Genomic DNA, 23887 nt, shown 5'->3' with positions numbered 1-23887 from the left:
TGAAAGGCCTGGATGAGAAACAGTACTGGTAATCAGCCAGATAAATCAGTTGACAAAAGTTGGGGCGATACTACTTAGAGATACAGTGTGTCCCACTATTGGGGATTCTGCTCATCTGTTTTAAATGAAATGTAGTTTTTCAGCTGTTAAAACATACTTCCCTATTCTTTAAGAAAGTAAATGTCATGGAGTGTTTTGAAATTTTTTGGCAGTAAATGTGCCATTTCCATCTCTATCCTCCACTGAGAAAACGGAAAAAAAAAAAATCTCGTACCTAGGAGTAATGAGACTATCTTATCTGGAACATGATTTGAAAAGAAAGAAAAAGTAGTTCTGAAGCCAGAAAATGTATAGACCATAGTGTGGTCTTCTCTCTCTCTCTCTCTCTCTCTCTCTCTCTCTCTCTCACACACACACACACACACACACACTTTTAATAATTTAAGAACATTTAAGAAATTATTTTATGCCTTTGATCTCTGCTCTATAGGGATCAAGGCTCTTTAGGGATTTATTTACTCCTCTACTCACCCGCCCCCCTGCCCCCAATAACAAGGTTTGTCTTATTTCCCCTAAGCTACTCTGGCCTTGCTCTTCAGAAGCCAATCTCAGAATATTTTTATATTAAATTGGCAATTACAGTATGAAGGGGAAATGTAATTGTTTGCTGAAATGGAAAAACAAAACGAAATAAAATTCACTGGATCTCTTTAGCAAGATTTCAGAACTCTTGAAGTAAAAATGGACACATGTAAATATTTTCCTTTCAAAGGTCATTTTGACTTTCAGCCTGCTTTATTTTACATAAAGTATAAATGCAATGTCGTTGTCAGTAACAGAACTATCAGTTAAATAGGTTTGTTGAGTTTTTTAATTGACTGATTTTCTAGGAAGGTGTCCAAACCCTCAAAGGCTACAATTTATTTATGCCAGCAATAATAGATCAATTTTGCACATAATTCTTATCCACTCTCTTGACACTGAAGATGTGGCCTGGGGAGTATGGAAAGGTCTTACTTTAGTCTTTAGGGGCTGGATTTCTTTTTCTCCTTCCCCAAGGGCACAACAGATCTCCCCCATGGAAAATTCCAGAAGTGTTTTTGTTCTTTTTATCTCTGTGGAACCTCTAAGAGTAAGCATGTTTGTTGTTACTGCTCTCACATATCAACCCTGTTTATGTTCATAAAATAGAAAACAATGTTTACAATTCTCAGAGAGTAAGAAGTTTGAAAAGTTAGGTTAACAATATTTCATGGGTGTTAAGCAAGTATCTAAAAGCTTGAAAGAGGTTAAAGTAACCTGTGATTAAATTTTCTAACGTGGGAAACTTATGCCAGAATTACTGAATAACTGGCATAAGAAAAATGAGTAATTATTTACCCCCATTTTTCCTCACGAGGAAATACTTGTTTTAGCACATTGAAGGTCTCTTGTATTATATATAGCTTTCATTATCTATTGGCCTGGGTAATCCTGTAGGTCATGACACCTGGGACCAAATCCAGTTTTCTAATCCATCTTAACTCTGGCACTTAACCAGGCAATCATGTCTTTGCTTTCCTAAGCGAAACAAAGCTATCCATTAGTAGAATTTAAGTCTATCCTGTTGCCTAAGTGAAACGATTCTTTTTTTTTTTAGTGTCCACTAGTCTACTGCAAAGCACAATCGGGTGATATAAAACAGCAATCACATCATGCCGCTGCCCTACAGATCTCCTGGGCTGGGGAGCGGGCAGGTATTTTTTCCACCTGACACCAGAAACATTAGCGTGGATATTGCAGAACTGGAGCAAGAAGGTCCAGAAGCCATCAGGGAGGGTGGGTGGGTAAGAAACTATACAAGCTTGGGAGTGGCTGATGCAAATCCATAGTTACAGGGCTGCCCCAATAATGAGGGATTCTACTTGATCTAGTCTCGGGGGTCTCAACCCTGGCTGCATTAGAATTGCCTGGAGAGCTTTTAAAAATACATCACTGAGGGGTAAGTTTACTCATGTCTGCAATTTGCTTTCAACTAGATCCCCAAAAGGATGGGTTAATGGATAGATAAAGGGGTGGAGTGACATTGGAAAATACTAATGTCTGGTTTCTACTTGAAGAAATTCTGACTGATTGGTCTGGTTTGGACTCAGGCATTAAGGTGTTTTTTGTTTTTGTTTTTGGGACCAGTATGTTTTAAAAGCTATTTCGGTGATGCTCATGTGCAGTCCCCACTGGGAACTTCTGAACTGGAGGCACAGGGAACACAAGGGGTGGAAAGTACAGAGTAGCCGATTTGGGCTCAATACGAGAATCAGTTTTCCTTTAATAAACGAAAACAGGGTATAGTTGGAGCAATGGTTGTCTATTGCCGCTATAACTCATGGCCACCACCTCAGTGGCTTAAAACAACACAAATTTATTGTTCCATGGAAGTCCAACATGGGTCTCCCGGGCTAACATCAGGTGTCAGCAGGGCTGCCTTCTTTTCTGGAGGCTCGAAGGAAGAATTCATTTCCTTGTCTTTCGCAGCTTCTAGAGGCTGCCCACATTCAGGGCCCCCTTCCGCCATCTTTGAGGGCAGCAATGGTACATCTCTCTGTGGAACTTCCCCAAAGTCTCAGCCCATTTTTTCTGTGATATCCCCCTGAATCCCCTTTACTTTGAAGGACCCTGGTGATTATATTGGGCTCACCCAGGTAATCTAGGATAATCTCCCTATTTTAAGGTCCACTGATTAGCAACCTTAATTCCATTTGCAGCCTTAATTCCCCTTTGCCATGTAACATAGCAGATTCCCCCAGGCTTTGGGGATTAGAGCATGGTCAGCCTGGGGGATGGAGGGGAGCCCATTATTTTGCCTACCACCGAAGGAATCACAATTTCTGAAACATGAGAAAAAGCACAAACCACGAAGGAAAAGATAGATACATCCAACTGCATTAAAACTCAGAACTGTGTTCAGTAAAAGACACTATAAAGAGAATAAAAAGATAAACCACAAACTAAAGAAAGGTATTAGCAACACATGTAATATTCAAAACGTATGAAACTTCTATAAACCAGTAAGAAAAGACAACATCCAAGGGATAATGGACAAAGGAACTGTATAGGAACAGCACTTAAGAGGACACACCTGCAGCCCATAAACATATGACATCTCATTCTCACTAATGTAATAGTGAGACAAAGAACAGTTTTCAAAAATACCAATGAGCACAAATGGAAAAGCTGTATAAGCCAGTATTGGCAAGGCAGTGGAGCACCAGATCTTCTGTCCTGCGTACAGAGCCCAGGTAAACAGCTGCATGTAGACGCCAGGAAACATACACACAAGCCGTGTAGAACATAACCGTGCATCACTGCAAAACTCTGGAAGCAACCCAAATATCCATCAACACTAGAGTGAATAAATAAGTCCTCAGTCCTGGTGTGCTCATTCAAGGGAAGTAATGTGTTACAATTACGCACAGATAAATCCCAAAGATGTAATATTGAATGAAAGAAGCAAACCTCAAAAGACTATGTATGGTTCCATGTATATAAATTAAAAACAAGTCAAAAGTCAGCTATTTTTTGTTTAGGAAAACATGCAGCGCATGATGAACACAAAATCCTCTATAAAGTCTTCCCCTGGCAGAAGGAAGGGCATATCTGGAGGGTACCTGAGGGCTTCTGAGGTGTGGTAATGTTCTGTGTGTCAGCCTGGGTGTTAAACTCAGTGGTGTTTATTATTCCTAAGTTGTATGTATATGTTTTCATATACTCTTTTGTATTTTGCTATATTTTGCAATGTTTTAAAAGTTTTCTAATATCAGCAGAGACTTAGAAAAGGTCATTTTCTAAAAATTAATTGGTTTTAAATAATCAAGGCACCATCCTGATAAAAACAAGAGCTTGCAGTTACCATGAAAAATACTACATGAATACAAAGCATGCTTATATGTTTTGTAAACAGTTAAAACCCTAATGACTTGTATAGAGTAAAACGTAAGAATTCCCCTTATTGTCCTCCCTCTCTTTGCCAGAAGGAACTCGCCACTCTTAGCAGTTCAGTGTGTATCTTTCTAGATCCCTTGCTTTCTCTTCTTTCTCATGCTACATAGAAATGGGATAATACTATATAGTACATCTGCTGTTCCGGAATTTGATTTTCAGAATATGGGAACGTTTAACATGAATGGAGGTAGCATTTACATCCATCAATGTCGCATTTTCAGTGTCCCACTTCTAAATTTATCTAAAATTTCTTCATCCCTTTCTTCACATTCCTATGAGATAGTAGCCAGCTCTCTTATCCCCTGGGGTTGAGGGTAACTCCAGGTCAGCCCTGGAGATAGGAGGACCACTCCCTCCCTGTCTCTAAGAATCCCAGCTCAGAGAGCCAGGAATGGAATCCGCCCTTTGGGAGTGGGGCCCACCTTGGTGGGAGGGAGACTGGGGGACCCATGTAAAAGTATGTGAGTGTGGAGGAAGCCTGCCCTCCCCAGTTTCCCTGACAGTGAAGAGCAGTGATGCCCCCCGTCCAGCAGCCTGCAGCCTGAGAGCGGCCTCTGCTGGGGGCCTGGGGAGTGAAGTCCCAAAGCAGCATTGTGGGAACTTTGTTCCCCTCCTTACAGCTCACACATGGGGTGAGGGGTGATTAACTCAGAGAAGAGGCTTCTTTGATACAAATGCTACTTGCCAGCAAATTGTCCCTATGGCAATGTTCTCTAGTGCAGCTATTAGAGTTAACAAATATCTGATAATAATGCGAATAATAATTAACATTTGTAGAGCAATTTATAAATCTGTAAGTCCTTTCACATGTTACTTAATTCTTACAACAATGCTACAAAATCTATATTATGATCTCAGTTTACAAAAGAACAAATTAAAGCTGAGATAGATTAAATGACTTTGCCCAAATTAATGATGGGCCAACTGTCCAGCCCAAAGATATGTGGCTGCAAATTTTATAGCATAATCAAAATATTAGTGTATGTATAAAGGGCTATTTGTTGCTAACAAAACAAAATGTTTCCAAGATTCCCATCTTATCGTGCTCTAGTAGTCCTCCCAAATTTCTGTGAGGTAGTCCATCCTTTTTCTGTCACCCTGGGTCACTGGGGGGCAGCATTCACATCCACAGTTATCACAGATTTGTATATTAACCACATGACAATATTGTGGCAAATGGCAGGAAAGTCTCTGCAGGAAGGGTCAGCTTTTTCTCGTGTACAATATCCCTCCATTTGAGTTCAGGGCAGAGCTGCTGTTACCTTACCTGACTGAACTGAACTGATGTGTCTTTTGAGTGTGAGTGCTTAATGATTGTATTAGTTAGAATCCTTTGAGCCACAAAATAGAAAATTCAGCTAGAAGTGTGTGAAACAATGAGGAGAATGTATTATATCATGTAACAGAAGGTAAGGAAATTCCAGCATTGGCTGGTTCAGTGGCTAAAGACCCAGAGTCTTTTTTCTTTCTGCTCTGCCATCTTCAGCTTGTCTCGTTGTAGTTACAAAATGGCTGCAGCAGCCCTTGGAATCATGTCCTCATCCAACTGCTCAAGCGAAAATATCCACAAGAGCATTCTGTCTTCTGTCTGTTTATAAGAAGGAGAAAAACTCTTTCAGAAGCCCCCAGCAGACTTTCCTTCATGTTGCACTGGCTAGAATCCTGTCAAGTGCCCATTCCTAAGCCAGTCACTGTCAAAAATAATGAAAATTACCATGGTTGGCTTTGACTGATCAAGATGCACCCCTGGGTTAGAGAGAGATCTTTCTAGAGCCTGACAGTGCTCACACTCCCCAATGGCTTCTTAACTCATCTCATCTCCCTAAAGCACAGCATCTCTTGATAACCTGAATAAAATTAGTGTTTTGTTAGCAAGGAAGAATTGGATGAGGAGAGTAGCCTACAACGTCTGCCACCATGAGAAGATTGTTCAGTTTCACTGTTTCTCTTTATAGGCTCTGCCAACATCAATGACCGAAGCATGCTGGGAAAGCGTGACAGTGAAATGGCTGTCATTGTGCAGGACACGGAGACAGTCCCTTCGGTAATGGATGGAGAAGAGTACCAGGCTGGCCAGTTTGCCCAAGGACTTCGGCTTCAGTGCTTTAGGTGGGTCTTCCAAAGCTGCGTCTGTCTTGCGTAGTTCCACTGCAGTAGCCCCCGGAGCCCAGGCCAGCCTCTTGTTCTTAGCACAGATGTCGTCATCTCCAGGTTCATCTTTGTTTAATATGATGTCTCCCAGCATACAAGATGTGAACTACCAGTAGTATGCGACATGGCTTTATGTGGGGCACATTTTCTATTTTAATCGTTTGTTATTATGTTTATGCATAATAGAGAAAACTAGCATTTTAACTCTGTTAATGGGTTTAGAACCAGGCCAGGACAAACCAACTCATGTCTACTTAAGGTTTTTATAGTAAGTCCATTTATAGAAATTGAAATAGTTCCAGTAATACAAGGATATAATAAAAATTATTAAAGGAGGGTGCCAGAGACTACCGGTGTTGAATTTAAATGTGGAAACTTCGGTTCTCAGATTTAAGATGACTCCAGACATGGAAGATTCCTGATCTTCTGCAAGAAGGTGTGAGTTTTAAACAATTCTACAGTTCCAGCAGAGAGAACACAGGGTTAGGAAGCAAGGGCTGTGTGGCCCTAAATGAGTCCTTCATTTAATTGTTATTGAGAACTTTCTAGGTCTGGGCTCTAACTGACCCCGCCCCTAATAGTCTAGTCTCAGCCATCAGGGATCCTTTTAGAACCTGACTGTGCTCACGCTCCCCAGTGGCTTCTGAGCTCATCTTTTCTCACGCTTCCCCTTGCTCACTGCAGACACGTGCTGAGCTCCCCACTGTTCCATGGAAACCCAACCACTCTCCCACCTCTAAGCTTTTGCAGTAAGTCCACAGTTTTGTGAAACTAGAACTGTATTTGCTAGGAAGGGATTTCAGGGTGGCCTGCACAGCAAGTGTCCCTGGTTAAGGTGGTGCTTTCAGAGCTGTTTGGGGGCAAAGGCACTGCACGGACACACATAGCTGTGCTGTTGCTTTGTTCCTTCTCCTGTTAGTAATGGCCGCATTTGCAAACTGGTTCACTTACAGATGGCACATAATGAGTACTTCTTTCCCTGCAAACGCTGGTGGCCATTCCCTTCATTCCTAACTCCAGACTGGCTTTTGAGAACCAAAATGAGCTTCAGTTCAAAGAAGGTTCATGCTGCTCTCTCTGCCCCAAGAGCTCAGCAAATCCATCCCTCAAAATCTGACAGTCAATACCTTCTCATAGTTTTTATTGCTGTATTTATTGCCGTTGTTACTAATCGTCTTGCCAGCAAGGTTTTTTAAAACTAGTGATATTTCCATTTGCTTTTAATGTGTTTTGTTTAGGAGGGGAGAGTTTAAAATTAGTAATCAACCCATTGGTAGCCTACTGCTGCATATATAAGGAAACAAATATTTCCTCATAAACTAGAAATATAAGTGTCCTATCTTTTCACCTCTATAAGAACTGAAGTATTTTCTTTAAAGTGGTGGGCTTCTTTATAACTTTCTAAATGTATAATAATTATAGAGGTAGAAGGCTCTCATGACAACATACTTTGATTGTAGGAAATTTGGCAAGCACAGAAAAGCAACAAAAAATTAAATTTATCTGTACATCATTCCACTATTTTTCTATCATATATATATATATATATATATATATATATATATATACATATATATGTATGTACATTACTATACTGTATTTCTTTTTTAAAACATAATTAGGATCTTGAAGTTCTACAAAATTCTTTATTATTTAAATAATATTACATACACTTTTCCGTGTCATTAAGTATTCTATAACATTTGATGGCTGCATTACCTTATATCCTACAAGTATACTGTAATTCCCATAGCTAACGCCTCATTAATAGGCAGATTTTCGCTGATATAGTAAACATGGGTATGTGTGTAGATAACACCTTGTTTACCTTCTTGTTTCCTTAACAAAATCTTAATATGGAATTTCTAGTCAAAGTAAGTGTGCCCTCTTTGCCCTCTAAGTTCCTATTGTATCACTAGCAGTGTTTTATTTATTTTTTAAACATTTTTTTATTAGTTTCAAGTGTACAAAACAATGAAATAGTTAAACATTTATCATTTATATCCTTCACACCATGATAACCCCCCTCCCCCCATCTACTACCCCTCTGACATTGCATACAGCTGTTACATTTCCACTGTCTCTATTCGTAATGCTGTACTCCACTTCGTGTGTGTGTGTGTGTGTGTGTGTGTGTGTGTGTGTGTGTGTAAAATTGTAGTTGACATTCATTATTGTTCAGCTTCAGCTTCAGGCGTACAGTGCAGTGATCAGGCATCTATATCATCCCTGAGGTGGTCTCCCTAATGAGACAAGTGTCCATTGGATACCCTACAAAATCTTTACAACATTATTGATTACATTGCCCAAATTGACTTTCGTATCCCAGTGGCAATCTTGTGGTTACTGACTGTGCTTTGTAATCACCTCACCTTCCCCCTTATCCCCACCCCACCCTCCATCTAGCAACCCTCAGTTTTTCCTCTATGTCTCTGAGACTGTTTCTGACTAGCAGTTTTTTTAGAGGGCTTATTCCTTCTAGCTCTTCTGAGTTCTAATGTTTTATTTAATCTTTGACAGTTTGTTGGGTTTCAAATGGAATTTCATTATTTTAACTGGTATTTTTCAGGGTTGTTTTTTTTTTTCTAAGAAGGGCACAGCTCATAGTGGCCCAGGCGGAGATCAAACTGGCCACCTTGGTGTTATTAGCACCACGCTCTAACCAACTGAACTAACTGGCCATCCCTAGGGTTTTAAAAAATGTATTCATTAGCCATATGTAATTGTTCTTTTGTAAGTTGTCTAACTTATTCATGTCCTTTGTCCAGTTAGAATGTTTCATTTTCTTGTAATGATTTATAAGTGATTTAGGTATATAAGAGGCTAAATCCTATGTCACATATGATGCAAATTTGATTTGTTAATTGCCTTTTAATCATATTTAAAGTATGACTTAAATCATACTTATCCCCCCACCCCCCACCTTTTCTTATATGTTTAGAATAGTTTCCCCAACCCAAGATCAAATATTTACTTATATTTTCTTCTACTGCTTATTTGATACTATTTTTTACATTGAACATCTGCATTTTATTTTAATTAAGACATGAGGTAGGAACTCTAACTTTTTTCCCCCAACTAATCCCAAACTGAATGATGTACATTACCCTTTGCCTCTCTAACCTGCAATGCCTCTTTATGATACACTGAATGGCCACATCCTGACTTACCTCTGGTCTCCCCATTATGTTGTATTGAAAGGCTGTTTACTTGCAGTGTGATATTATTTTTATTATTGTAGCTGTGCACTTTAACACTATTTCTTGACAAACCGCTTCCCCAAATTAGTATTCTTTTCCAGAATAATCTTGGCTCCTCTTAAATATTCATTCTTCCACATGAACATTTGAATTATTTATTCAAGTTCTCAGCTTTTTATTGGGATTACAGTGGATGTAGAGATAAATATAAAAAGAATTGACATCTTTATAATATTGAGCCATCCCATGGAAGAGCAAAGTATAGGCTTCAATTTATTCAGTTTTTTGTTGTTGTTGTTGTTCTTCTTCAGTAAAGCTTTAGGGTTCTTATTATTGGGAGCAGGAGTTGTTCTTAAGTAATTGTTAGGTTTTTTTTCATATTTTTTATGCTGATTCCATACATTTCATGCTAAGTTTATTCCTAGGTGCTTTTATTTCTCCTGGCAATTTTCAAACTGTCTCAAAAGGCAGTTATTCTTGAACAACCCTTTTTACTTTGCCACAGTGGCAAACACAGATAATATATTAAAAAGCACCACAAAACCCTTGTGTCGATTTTAGCATTTTTTATTAGGAAATATTCTCAAAGATAAATATTGTGGCCTAGAGCACAGCCATTTTTTTCCCCTTAAAAAAGGCAACTTCAATCTGTTTTCCATCTGGACAATTTTTGAATAAAAATAGAGAGACACATTTTAATGTGAAATCAATCCTAACTAGAATCAACCATCAGGTACTGCCCCGAATGTCACAGCTTGTGCCGGACAGTTAACCATTAAGTCCTAGAAAATTACCCGAACTTCACACACATAACCATCACTCCACAGAAACTATTATCCACACAAGTAGAGTCAAAATTATTTAAAGTGACAGACATGAGGAATGGAAAGAACAGAAACAATTTTCTGCAGTTTTCCTACTGTCCCCCTGACGCACAAACAATTAAACATTAAGTAATTACCATTATACATGTCAACATGAAATCAGACTACTATTCTCTGAACCTTAGTCCTCAAAAAAATACCCAGAGTAATTCGTATTATTTTTACTGTGCATTTTAATATGTTTCGTATAATTTTTAAAAATGACAGAGAAGGTTATTATTAGGTATTGTCTGTTGTAGACTTAAATACTTTTTCTACAATACAAGCTCTTCACTGATAACTTGGTAGACACACTCCCTCACCTCTTGTTCTCATTTAAAAGCAGAGTCACAGAAATCTTTTTGCTCAGTTTTTAGCTGGTTAGACCCGACCCATAGCAAAGGTATTATAATTGACTTATTGTTATCATTTGCACTGTCCCTCAAATTTCATGCGGTACAATTTTGCTTTGGGTTTTAATGAGCAGCAGCATCTGTGTGCAAATATCATCTCATAAGACCTTTTTAAAAGTTATTTCTATATTGTCTGAAGGAGACATTATTTGAAGTGGAAATAGAATTTTGAGGTTTTAAAATTCCAAGATTCCTAGTGAGCCCGTGGTGCCAGATCCATTTATTTTAAAGAATTTTTACATAGCAGAAAAAGTGCAGACTAAAACTAAAATGACATGCTTTTTTTTTTTAAATCCCTATCCGACTGTCTGAGCTTTTTCAGGCGCTGATAATGTCACAGATGACAGGCTCTATGCATGGTTGCCAGTGGATGTCTTGGAACCCTTCTTGCAGTACATATTCTTTGACCCAGGAATTTTAATTCTAAAGTGTCTCCTAGTGAAATAATCATAGAAATTCATAGAAAAATCACATAGAAATTTTGTATGTGATGAATGAATTATGTTCTTTACAGCCTTGTTCATAATAATGAAAAACTGGAAACCACCCACAAGGCCATAAGAAAATAATTGGTTAAATAAATTTCACATGGTGGGAAATTCTGCAACCATTAAAAAAGATGATGTAAAGTGACATCTATTTACAAAGAGGATAACAATATAAAGAGGTCCACACTGTTAAATCCAATGGTCATTTCTCATCGGAATTTGACCCAGTTCTCCTAGACATACTTTGTGTGGTTGCAGAATACCACACCCTCTGGCTTTTCTCCAGCCTCAATGGCTGCTCCCCCTCTCCTGCTGTTGAGATGCAGTGGGTCCTCCTCTGTCTACAGTCACTCCCTTTGGTAAACTCAGTTAAAGTCACATGGCTTTATGAACATACATAGGTGGACAGTCCTGAAATTTGTATTTCTACCAGGCCTTCTCTCCTAAGCTCCAGATTCGATTACCCAACTGCCTGCTTAGCATGGCCACTGGAATATTTAATCGATGTCTCAACTGGGTCAAAATTAAATTCATGGTCTTCCCCCACCAACTGGCTCTACCCACAGAGTTCTCCATCTCAGCTAATGGCAATTACAGTTTTCTAGTTGCTGAGGCCAAAACCCAGCTAGTCATCCTGATGCCTCCCTTTTGCTCACACCTCTGTCTGTGCTATCAGTAAAACCTGTTGGCTCTGTTCTCCTCTTCAGCACCCCAGCTGCCATCATCACTTACCTAGGTTAGCACAGGGACTCCTAACTGGTCTCCCATTTCATCCCTCGCCCTGCACAGTCTCTTCTCAGTTCAGCAGCCATATTGTAAGATGTAAGTCAGATCCTGTCGCTCCTCTGCTCGCGTGTCTGCAGTATGTCCCAACTTCTACCTCACCCAACGTACAAGCCAAAGTCCTTCTAAGGCCTATTTCCTCACTTCTATGTCCCATGTAGCACAAATCTTTTTGGTATTTTTTGAACCTACCAGGCATGTCAGAAAAAGGCTCTAGACTCAGTTTGAATTCTAGCTCTATTAACAGTATGTCTCCCAACTTTAGTTTCCCATCTGCAAAATGGGAATCATGTACCATCTAACTCACAAGGTGGAAGTACTTTTTAACCCTAAGGCCTTCTATAAGTACAAGGGAATATATATACATATATATGTATATATATGTATATATACATATATATGTGTATATATATGTATATATATATACACATATATATATGTATGTATGTGTATATATATGTGTGTGTGTGTTTTTCCAAATATGACCTCTAAATCTTGTCTTGCTCTGCTTGAGAATTTCTTGTATTTCTACTCCTCTGTTTCTGTGTGATCAATTCAGACATCTAGTACGTGGCTTCTTTTATGCCAGGCACTCTGAAGAGTAGCCAGGTCTTGTTCTCTCAAAGAATTTACATGCTAGAAGTGGAAGATATGCCTGTTAGAAATAAAAAGCACACATAAAGCATTACAAGTGCTCTGATAAAAATAAGGCAAATAGGAATTACAGTGGGGAACAAAGGAAGAATGTTCAAATCTCCTAGGATTGACAATGAGAAATGGAAGCCTGGAGAAGTGGGAGCTATAAAAAAATTTTACAGAGGTGACCTGAGGTGACCTTGTACTGAATCCTAAATGAGGGTAGGGGTTAGGCAAACGGGTAGGGGAATGAAAGGCTTCCCTAACTATTCCCATCTCATACTCTTAAAGCATACCTGGTATTTATCACAATTTTAATTAATTCCTTTGTTGATCTCACCCACCAAATTTAAATCTACCCAGAGAGGCTCCATGTCTTTTGTATAAATTTCCGTATCCTAGAGTTCAGCATAGTTTTTGGTCCAAGGGAAGGGAGGGAGGGAGGGAGGGAGGGAGGGAGGGAGGGAGGGGTAGGGGAAGGGGAAGGGGAAGGGGAAAGGGATCAAGTCATGAGCAAGTTAAGAGCACAGGTTGGGAATTCAGATGGTCCTGGTCGGAGATGCAGATCTACAGTTTACCAACTGTATGACCTTGAACAAGTTACTTAACTTCTCTGTGCCTTAATTCCCTTGTCTGTAAAATGAAGATAATAATAGTTGCTTTTTCATAAGGTTGTTGAGGATTTACTGAGATAGTTCTTGGAAAAGGTTACCACATTTACTGGCACATGCAGCGAATGCTAATCCTATTCTCCAAGGTTTACACCCCCATAGGCCAAATTACAAGGACATTCTTAGAATAAAATTAAGACCTTCCTCTCTGGCCAACAGAGAAAACTTCCAAGCATCACAACAACTGAAGTTTTTTGTTTGTTTTGCTTTTGTTTTGTTTTGCAACTTAGGTTTCTTACATAGACACACACACACAGAGTTCTAATAGCGTCCTTTGATTTCCTTAAAAACAAAAAGATGACAGGGACTCCTAAATGGTGTTACCAGTAGAAACAATGCCTGCAGCAAACTGTTTTATCTCGGTTACTCAGTTTGGGGGTACTTGTATTTCAGGGTGGTCCTTGGCTATCTTTTTGATTCAAGTGAGGGCATTCAGGATCCAGTGAGTGACAAATTCTTCAAAGAGGTATGGGTTTCAACGGCAGCTCGAAATGCTACAATTTATGACAAGGTAAGTCTTGCATATTTCCCCTTCTTTTTTACATTGCATCTCATCACAAAAGCACATCATTATTTCTGCATATTATTGGTACGGAATATTCTTAATGAGTGTAAAAAACAAAACACCTCCGAGTTGTAATAAAATACCTCTTGGTAGATATTAGAAAACAAAGATTCAAAAAGCATCCTAGATGATGGTTCAGAAGAGACTTTACTGGCATTCTGATCTCATCTGATTCAGGAAACCCATCATGAGTTTCCTGAGCCGGTGGTTACCCAGCCTTTATACATGTCTAGTGACAAAGAGGGAAGAGGCAGAGGGGAAATGAGTCAGACCTGGGTTCAACCCAGCTCACCCCGTTGCTGGGGATATAACCTTGTGTATAGTAACTTGACATTCTGAGCCTTCCCTACAAGAGTTAAGAGTTGTCCAACAGTGCAACAGGTTACTTCATGAAGTGGCCGGCTTTCCATCATAGACAATATTCAAGCTGAGATCCATTGACCATCTATCAGAAATTGGGTTAGAGTGCATTCTTCCTGGCTGCCAGAGTCCCTTCCAGCTTGGAGACTTCATCATTCCTAATGAAACATGACAACTAGCTACATAGACTTATTTCATCCTGAGGTCTCAAAACCATGATCAAATAGTCATGTGCGTGGAGTCTTTTAAGATATAATTTTAAAACTGCAGTGCACAGCCTTGTTTGTATCCTGGATTGAGGGATAATAGCTAGAGAAGACATTTGGGGGATAATAGGATAAATCTGAATACGGAGTGTATCTTAAGTGACATGCAATTGACTTTCTGAGATGTGAGAATGGTATGGGCACATGTCCTTATTCTTAAGACATACACGCTGAAGTATTGAGGAGTCAAGTGTTAGTGATGTCTGAAACTCATTTTCAATGAGCAGAAATGTATAGATATAGACATTTTTCAAAATAAGAAGTTAGAGAAAATACATTATGCAATTTTCCTCTTAGGCCAGAACCTCTAGCAAAACCAAGGAATGATTGTTATCCAAAAAAATTAACCTTAATGTGAACTCACACCAGTGAAATTTCTCACCATGAGTTTGACTTTATTTTAGGCTTAATGATTTGTGTAGATCAGATCTAAGAATCTATCTATGATTTCTTTTTGGATGGAAGCAAATCTAGGAGTTTCTTTGTAGCAAATAAGAGAAGCAACTCTTCAGTGATGTCTGTGCTATAACATAAAAGCAATACGTGTTTCACAATGTGATATATAGATGATGTAATACAGAATTGTACACCTGAAATCTATGTAACTTTACTAACAATTGTCACCCCAGTAAACTTAAAAAAAAAAAAAAAAAGTAATACGTGTTTTGTAAAGCAAAGATTTTTGTCTGCTGAAATGAGTCTTTTCCAAAAAGGGGATATGCTTTCTTTTCTTTTTTTTTTTTTTTTAATTTATTGGGGTGACAATTGTTAGTAAAATTACATAGATTTCAGGTGTACAATTCTGTATTACATCATCTATAAATCCCATTGTGTGTTCACCACCCAGAGTCAGTTCTCCTTCCATCACCATATATTCGATCCCCCTTACCCTCATCTCCCACCCCCCACCCCCCTTACCCTCTGGTAACCACTAAACTATTGTCTGTGTCTATGAGTTTCTGTTTCTCATTTGTTTGTCTTGTTCTTTGTTATTTTTGGTTTATATACCACGTATCAGTGAAATCACATGGTTCTCTGCTTTTTCTGTCTGACTTATTTCGCTCAGCATTACACTCTCAAGATCCATCCATGTTGTCATAAATGTTCTTATATCATCTTTTCTTACCGCCGAATAGTATTCCATTGTGTATATATACCACAACTTCTTTATCCATTCATCTATCGAAGGACATTTTGGTTGTTTCCATGTCTTGGCCACCGTAAACAAAGCTGCAATGAACATTGGAGCACACGTGTCTTTATCTATAAATGTTTTCAGATTTTTTGGGTAGATACCCAGGGGAGGGATTGCTGGGTCATATGGCAATTCTATTCGTAATTGTTTGAGGAACCTTCACACTGCCTTCCATAACGGCTGCACCAGTCTGCATTCCCACCAACAGTGTATGAGGGTTCCTTTTTCTCCACAGCCTCTCCAACACTTGTTACTATTTGTCTTGTTGATGATAGCCATTCTGACTGGGGTGAGGTGATATCTCATTGTGGTTTTGATTTGCATTTCTCTGATGATTAGTGATGTTGAGCATTTTTTCATATGTCTATTTGCCATTTGTATGTCCTCTTTGGAGAAATGTCTCTTCAGGTCATCTGCCCATTTTTCAATTGGGTTGTTTGTTTTTTTGTTGTTGAGTTGGGAATATGCTTTCTTTTAAACTTACCATTCAATTTCCTCTTTGTGTTTTAATCAGGTGTTCCGGTGCCTTCCCAACGATGAAGTACACAGTTTAATTCAGCTAAGAGACTTTATAACCAAGCCCGTATTAGCAAAAGAAGATCCCATTAGAGCTGAGGAAGAACTGAAAAAGATCCGTGGATTCTTGGTGCAATTCCCCTTGTATTTCTTGTCTGAAGAATGCCTACTGCCTTCGATGGGCACCAAAGAAGCCATGGTGCCCATGGAGGTTTGGACTTAAGAGTTCTGTTCATTTGCAGCTCAAGGACTTATACCCTGAAGAGTACACTGCACATAGTGACTTTCTGGAGACCCAACAGACAAAGATGTACTCTTGTATCCAACTCATGGACCTTTTGGGTTGGCTGGGAAGGGCTGCAGTCACACTGATGTAAGGACACAGGTCATCAACAGGGCTTTATCATTCCTCCTGCCTAGTCTTGTGAAAAAGGGACAGACTGCATTCTTATTGCTAGCATATACTCAACAACTTAAACACATACTCAAATTCCATGATGTACACCAAAGTGCATTTCCTTTGCTAACAAGAGTTTACCTGTAACTGTGGTCTAGGTTGCCAAAAGTTGTCTGAAGCTCCTTATTCTTCTCTGACTCTCATGTATGCAGCCGAGGTCTGCTGGACCTGCCCTCATTTCATAGTCCATATAGGTACTGTTTGAGGTCTTATTTATTGCTATGCGATATCGTGATGCTGCTTCAACGTTTTTCAAGGTCATGTGGCAGTCCATCTAGTCATGAAGTAATAGTGTTCACCCAAGCAAGGATACGGCCATTATTCCTTTTCAGTAACTGACAGGACAGGACAGACGTTAGTCTGCACAGCAGCCCATGTTAGGGACTTCTAATAACAATGACACTATATATCTTGACACCACAGAACACAGGAAGGAATTAAATTCAGTTACTGAGGCAGAAATTTCATTTTGCCTCCAAAGGCACTGATAAGATGTGTCCCTCTGATAGGGCCCACCCAATCAAATTTGAGAACATGCAAAGGATTTTTTATTGCGCGGCAATCGATAAAACTCAAAGACAGAGCATGCAGGCTTCAGAAACCACCAAGGTGTCAGTGGGGATCTGATTCCCCAAAAGAAGATTCCTTAAGAGTCCTGTAAAATTTCCTGTCCTTCTTAGCTGCTGGATTGATTGAAATTTGAGTTTTCACATTTGAGAATCAAACCAGTGAACACAGTTTGTCTTTCAAGAGAATCAGAGGCTTCATAACTCATACCGAGTTCATAAGTATGATTCTAACCTTATTTGACATTTAGCTCTCCAATTATCTTAAAGAAAAATTGATTGCAAAATATGTGCTATTTCACTTGCATTATTAAATATACATTAACATTCCACCAGGGCTTCCAATGAGGTTAGGATAGTTATTAATGCACATTGTCCTAATCACTAAATTCATCCTCTCCCCATTTTAAAGATGAGAAAACTGAGGCCCAGAGTGGTTAAAGGACTCGCTTAAATTTACCCAACTTGGAGATGGTGATCCTGGGACTAGTGAAATTATTACACTCCATTACTTTATAATAACCCTCGCCTTTTACTTTATAATAACCCCAAAATGAGGGGATGCAGTAAATAGATTTCAGACAGGATATTTCTAAGCTATTTTGAACCCTGTGATGTTATGTATTTAAGTGCTTGCCTGTCTCCCCCTACTAGAATGTAAACCCCCCAGGGCAGGGACTTGCCTGTGTTTTGTTCATAGCATATCCCCAGAGCCTGGAACAGTCCCTGGCACATAGTGGGTATTCAATAAGTGTTTGTTGGGTGAATAAACAAAGTGGAGGAGAGAGCTAATGAAATGAAAAACTTGTAGTCTCAGATAAGAAATCTTACTGCTGGCTTCTGTGGCAATTTTGTTTTTTTATTTTCTACTGCATTGTCTCAAAGGCTCTCATCTGCAAAGATGAGAGGCTACAAGATTTACTTGGATGGATTTTATGGAAAATTCAGTGCAATAATTGTAATAACAGTTTTTTGTAATAACAGTTTACACAGTGCAGCATTTTGCAAAAATCAAATGGGATGTGGATGCAAGATGTACTGTATGGCCTAATTACTCATCATTCTCTGACACCATTACTACCTAACAGAAGTTCAAATAATTTATGTTTAACATTGCAATGTCTGATACAAACTTTACAATGCAACTGATTTAAAACCTTAAAAAACTATTATGAATCAGTTCAAAGTGACTATTATCTTTCGAAACACCTGCAAGTGCTGTACCTGACAGTCTGATGATCTCCGTAATAATTTTTGTTTCCTAGAAGGACACAAATATAAGAAATGTATCTAATATAAGAAATGAAGGGCTGGCCAGCCCAGTGGCTCAGGCAGTTGGAGCTCCGTGCCCCTAATGCCGAAGGCTGCTGGTTCAATTCCCACATGGGCCAGTGGGCTCTCAACCACAAGGTTGGCCGTTTGACTCCCACAAGGGATGGTGAGCTGTGCCTCCTGCAACTAGCAACGGAAACTGGACCTGGAGCTGAACTGCACCCTCCACAACTACGATTGAAAGGACAACAATTTGCCTTGGAAAAAATCCTGGAAGTACACAATGTTCCCCAATAAAGTCCTGTTCCCCTTCCCCAATAAAATCTTAAAAACAAAACAAAACAAAAAAACGAAGCGTAGAAAGTGATCTTGGCCTATGGAAGCTACTCCGATGGGCCAGGCTTAGTTGTTGGAGGATACTCAGCATAGCAGGTCTGGTGTAGGCACTTGCTCTGTATCGGGTGTTCTCTTGGTGACACACCCTTCAGTGGGAAATTCGGAATGGTCAGCTGTAATGCATCACAGAGAGGGTTGGAGAGCTGGTCATTAGATAATTGAACAACATATTGTAAAACAAAATACTGGTTTTATTACCACCTTTGGAAGAAAATTTTGTCTATAGATGGTCAAAAACGAGCAGTTAATCTCTTAGGTAGTAACTTGGAAAATTGTAACAGATCGTGAATTAACAGTCTTCCAGAGGAAAACAGCATGTTGAGACATCTTTTCACAGATGTATGACTACAGGCAGAACAGATTTTCTATACTGTACATCATGAAGAACCTGCACTTCTTTCTATGTCTTCTCATTTCTTATTCCTTCCTTCAACCTCTATCCCCAACCAGAGCGCCTCTTTATTAGGTAAACCATTTTAGAGGACAAGAAAGTTTTCTGGAGAAAAGATTAGGGCTCTGCGATAAATCTTCAGTTTAACTTACACTTTTCAAGTGACTGACAAAATATTTTTTTTAACCGAGGTAATCATTCTTTTTAACACGTCTGATCTGATGTGGCACTTGGGCACTTTTAGATGCCTGTCACCCTGTGTAGCAGGGATAAAGAGGACCCATCATGACTTCTCATCCCTTTTCACTTTCTCTTGTATACAGTGAGCAAATGCTAAAGAATTTTAAGTATGCTTTGGAATACATTTTTTAATTTCCTTGGAAGATCCTCTGAGGCCAGTTACTACTAGCAGTTTGGAGGTTTTAATTGGGTTTTACCAGGCATAGCTCTTGAGAAATTCTTGCATCTAGAAAGTCACTGGAAAAGGAATTTGTCAGCCTCTATCAAAAAGTCAAAGGTGAAGTATCAATGGATTTGCATTATTTGGGGGGAGGGGGAGGAGGGCAGTTACCATAATATGATTCCTAATGGCATTTAATTCACATGTGAAATATTTCTGGCTTTGATGAGATTGGAAGTATTCATTAAAGGAACCCAAAATTTTATGGCTTAATTTCTTATAGGTTATTTTAATTTTCTTTTGTGCCATTTTTAATTTTTAACTTAAAAACAAATTAAACAAATGAAAATTTGTCACACTATTCTAAACTTTTAAGTTTTAGAGTCAGAGACTGGGATGGTAATCCGACCAAAATGTGGTCTTAATTACTCTTTTAATCCCCAACCATCTACAATTAATTGTTCACTTTAGATAAATGGACTTAAGTGAATTTCATCCTAGTTCAGTTTGATGCTAGGAAATATAACCTGATGTATATTCCACTTGGTTCTAAATATAAAATGGTGAGGGCCAAAGGTACTGGTATTCTCAACCATTCTAAAATGTCATACCAAAGGATTATAGTTGGAGCACATGTCTCTCTGAGACAAAAATCAAATACTTGGTGAGGAACAGCCATTCAGAATATTCAGATATTCTGGACAGAACTTGGGCTCCTAGCCTCATCTTTATGGCAAAGTTTGGCAAACTAAGGCCGGGCTTCCTGCTTTTGTAAATAAAGTTTTATTTGAACACAGCCATGTCCATTCATGAGCAGATGGTCTACAAATCCTCTCTCTAGATCAGCGGTGTCCAAACTTTTTTCAACATTTTTTACCAAGGGCCATATGTGGTAAAATACACAAACAGCCGGGCCACTGACTCAAGGTACGTATTGCCTCACCTGGTTTATTTAAGTAAACTAAATATATTTTTGGAATTTGCTGCGGGCCAATTAACAATGGATTGCGGGCCGCAGTTTGGACACCCCTGCTCTAGAGGAAGGATCAGTAAGCTTTTCTTAAAGATGGTGAGAGAGCAGCGAATGTCCAGATCGACTACCTCAACAAAACAGATTTGGGTGAGTTTTAATCTCTTCCATAAACAAGGTTTTCAAATCTCCCTATCCCAGAGCCAACATTCTACAATAGATTTATTTCAAAAACAGTGTCAGGTCATTTCAGGAATGAAAATCATGTTTTCTTACCTCTGGAAATAGGCAAGCATGGTTGGTAATGTTTGTAACTAACGTGTTATATAAAAGAGTGGATAGGCATAAAGGTTTGCATTCAGAATGAGAACTGTGAATTCAAGAAACTCGGTTTCCCTGAATTTTCCTACTGTGAAGTGTTGGAAATGATACATATATTTATTCTCTGCTTTACTATCAATGCTTTCTATGCCTAGTCCCTTGAATGCTTTTTTAAAATTAAATATTCATTTTTTAAAAAGTAGGCAGTCAGCAGTGACCCTCTATTTGAAAACAAGATTCCTCATTCTGCATGTGGGATGTTTAGAGCCCGTGTGCTGCAGGTCTGAGCTAATGTGTGCCTGTGGAGCCCTACCCGGCACACCATGAAGGTCAGTTTCAGGGTCAGTGTCTCCCCTCCCGGTCCTCTCATCTATGAGGTGTGAGATGCAGCTAATTTCTTTTAAAAGACCAACGTGACATTCAACAGCACAGAATGAGCAAGGTCCAGTGGGGGTGCTGGGTTACATCAGTGAACCGCCCAGACCAGGGGCCCACTTTTGTGGTGCTCACATTGTAGTAAATGGAGAGGGCAAAGTTACTTCCATTCTCAAAAAAGTGCCTGAACTAAGAGGCAATTGGATACAAGTGTGGGATTATTACCCAGCTGGGGAGAACAGCAAACACTGAAATATGATAAATGTTAGTGTCTGAGGACACTAGAGGAGGAACTAGGAAGCAACAATAGTACTACATCAGTACCAATACTGACAATAGCTACTATTAGTGGCTCTGCTGGCCAGGGCCTCTTCCTCGGAAGTCCCTCTGTCCAAGGTCCTGGATGGTTAGTCACCTAATAGCATGGCGGGTCACCACCGCGTGCATATAGCCACCTACATCCTTCCTCTCTTAGGGCAGCTAAGGGGTCAAGCCCCGTGTCCTCCTCAGCCTCCATCTCCAGCACTCTGTGAGACATTGACTAATCCCCTTCAAAAGCTGTTATTTCCCCCCAGGAAAATCCCCCCAGGTGGTAGGGGGCATACAGAGATGGGAAGTGGAGTAGGGTTATATGTCAGGAGCTCAGACATTTTGATGTACAAAATTTCCTGGTTGGGAGTGGAACAAAGATCTTTTTCTAGAAAATTGAAGGCAGCCCAAAAGCTGGAACATACTAGTTAATTTTTTTTCTTCGTTTTTTTCTTTATAACTCATCTTGTAAAAAAAGAATAAAGAATTCTGGTAAGAAATCGAGGCAAGAAAGTCAGCGTGAACTAGGAGGGTCTCTTGCTGTTATTCCTGATTGGCAGGCTTAGACCAGTACAGCTTCTTTCCTCCAATTCTCACTGAGCCTGGCTCCAAACTAGGTTGGAGCCTTAGCCAGGCAAAGCTAGTAGGACTTACCCAAACCCCTCCAACTGAGGCAGGATATGTAGCCTAAGAAATTGACCACCCCCTCCAGGGTACAAGGTGAGATGCTTCACTGGTTACACAAGTAACAAAGTAAATGCATCCAGTATCTGCAGCTGGAAAAAAACAAGAAACAAAAAAACAGTTTCTTCCAGTTAGGCTGATCCTTAAAACCCTGAGCTGACCTTTAGCTAAGTATAATGTCATTATAGTCTCATTTGCATTGCGGTTATTATGACTCCCATCATGCATCTGACACCATTACAGTTCCAGAGGAATCAAATAAGAAAGAAAAAGAGGGAAATGGAGGGTCTAGCCCAGGGGAGAAGATGAATGAACCACATCAATGAGAGTCACCAATTCCCACCCCGGGAGGGATAAATACCCCTGACAGTGACTTCCTTGGTGTGACTTGTTCTCTGAGTTTGCCCCCACTTTCCTCTCAAGTGTGTACTTCCATTTTCAATAGTCACTTTTACTTTCTCCACCCGTCGTGCTCTTGAATTCTTTCTTGCGCAGCAACAAGAAGTTAGTCACCGCTGCTCCGGATTGAGTCCTCTCCTGGACATCCCTGTGACCCTCTGGTGACACAGCCATGCAGCCATGCAGAGGGGCCTGAGCATCTCCTCAGGCCCTGGTTCTCCCTGCTCTCTGTCCAGTCTGGTTCTGAGTATTTACCTCTTACTGGTGTTAGTGTCTTTCTGTCCAGTCCATTCACATTGGTGCTGAGAATTGTCCTTGCTTTACACCCCTGCTGTCTACCAGCCCAGCCCAACCTCATACCCAACCCAGGCTTCTGCAACTCCAGCCTGGAACCTGCGCCCTAAACCCCCATTTATCCAAGATGGAGTTAGGATATATGTATGGGATAGCATAATTCTGGCTTAGCAAGTAATTAGGAATGGTTCAAGTTCCAACCCAGACCTGGCCTCAAGTTTGTCCCTATTCCTCTGTCCCCAATCAACTCTATTAGAGATTTCCTGGGCTGCCTATGTGGCTCTGATCCCTTCTCCCCTCCTACTTGGAGCCAGAAGGCTCTATCAGCTCTTAGGGGTACCCGAGGGTTATTCCACGGGGCTAAAAAATGAGAATTCACACAGCACAGAACAAAACAGACAGTCCTCTGTCATTCAGGGAAGGAGGGTGTGAAAAAGAGAAGTTTCATTAGAATGGACTTCATGAAGTAGAATTAATTATCTAAATAAAAACCTGAGCACACTCCTTCCCCAACCCCCATCTTATATAAATCTCTGCAGAAATTGTTTTGTTGGTTCTCACATGGTCTGACTGTCAATTTTAGATACAGGATGTGCTCCGGTTCCTGTAGAAATTTAACTTTCTATTTATTATCCATACAGAGTATATGTGAAGATGAAGAGCTGATAGACCTTAGATTAACATTCTGCCTCTCTTTCAATGAACCCTATAAAATAGCCATTTATCTAAGTAACTTATTGTCACAGCAATGCTGCTTGACAGCTTCAAAGTCCAGTGGCTCTAAGCCATGATCACTTGCCGTTGCTTGTGCATCTGCTGGGGGTCAGCTGATCTAGGCTGAGCGTATGCCCAGACCTGCTCTATGTGTCTCTCCTTCCTTTGGGGCCCTGGGCTGGACACAGCATTCTCTTCTCATGACGCTGGCAGAAGTACAAGAAGGCAACTGAAAGCAGAAATGCCTTTTAAAG

General features: G+C 39.8%; 1 protein-coding gene across 5 annotated transcripts in view; it reads left to right on the top strand.

Annotated features, from left to right (window-relative positions):
• Positions 1-18140, top strand: part of PLD1 (phospholipase D1) — a 181779-nt gene extending 163639 nt beyond the window's left edge. For all 5 annotated transcript variants that reach the window (XM_019735181.3, XM_019735163.3, XM_019735154.3 and 2 more), the window contains 3 exons: positions 5934-6087; positions 13577-13694; positions 16084-18140. In XM_019735181.3, the coding sequence (XP_019590740.3) occupies positions 5934-6087; positions 13577-13694; positions 16084-16308 (497 nt within the window). In that variant the 3' untranslated portion in view covers positions 16309-18140. The remainder of the gene's footprint in view (positions 1-5933; positions 6088-13576; positions 13695-16083) is intronic.
• Positions 18141-23887: the final 5747 nt, after the last annotated feature.

Source organism: Rhinolophus sinicus, chromosome 17 (genome assembly GCF_057876585.1).
Source record: "Rhinolophus sinicus isolate RSI-liver-muscle chromosome 17, RSI-T2T, whole genome shotgun sequence".
NCBI lineage: Eukaryota > Metazoa > Chordata > Mammalia > Chiroptera > Rhinolophidae > Rhinolophus > Rhinolophus sinicus.
The sequence above is the reverse complement of the archived record's forward strand: the minus strand, read 5'-3'. Positions and strand labels throughout refer to the sequence as shown.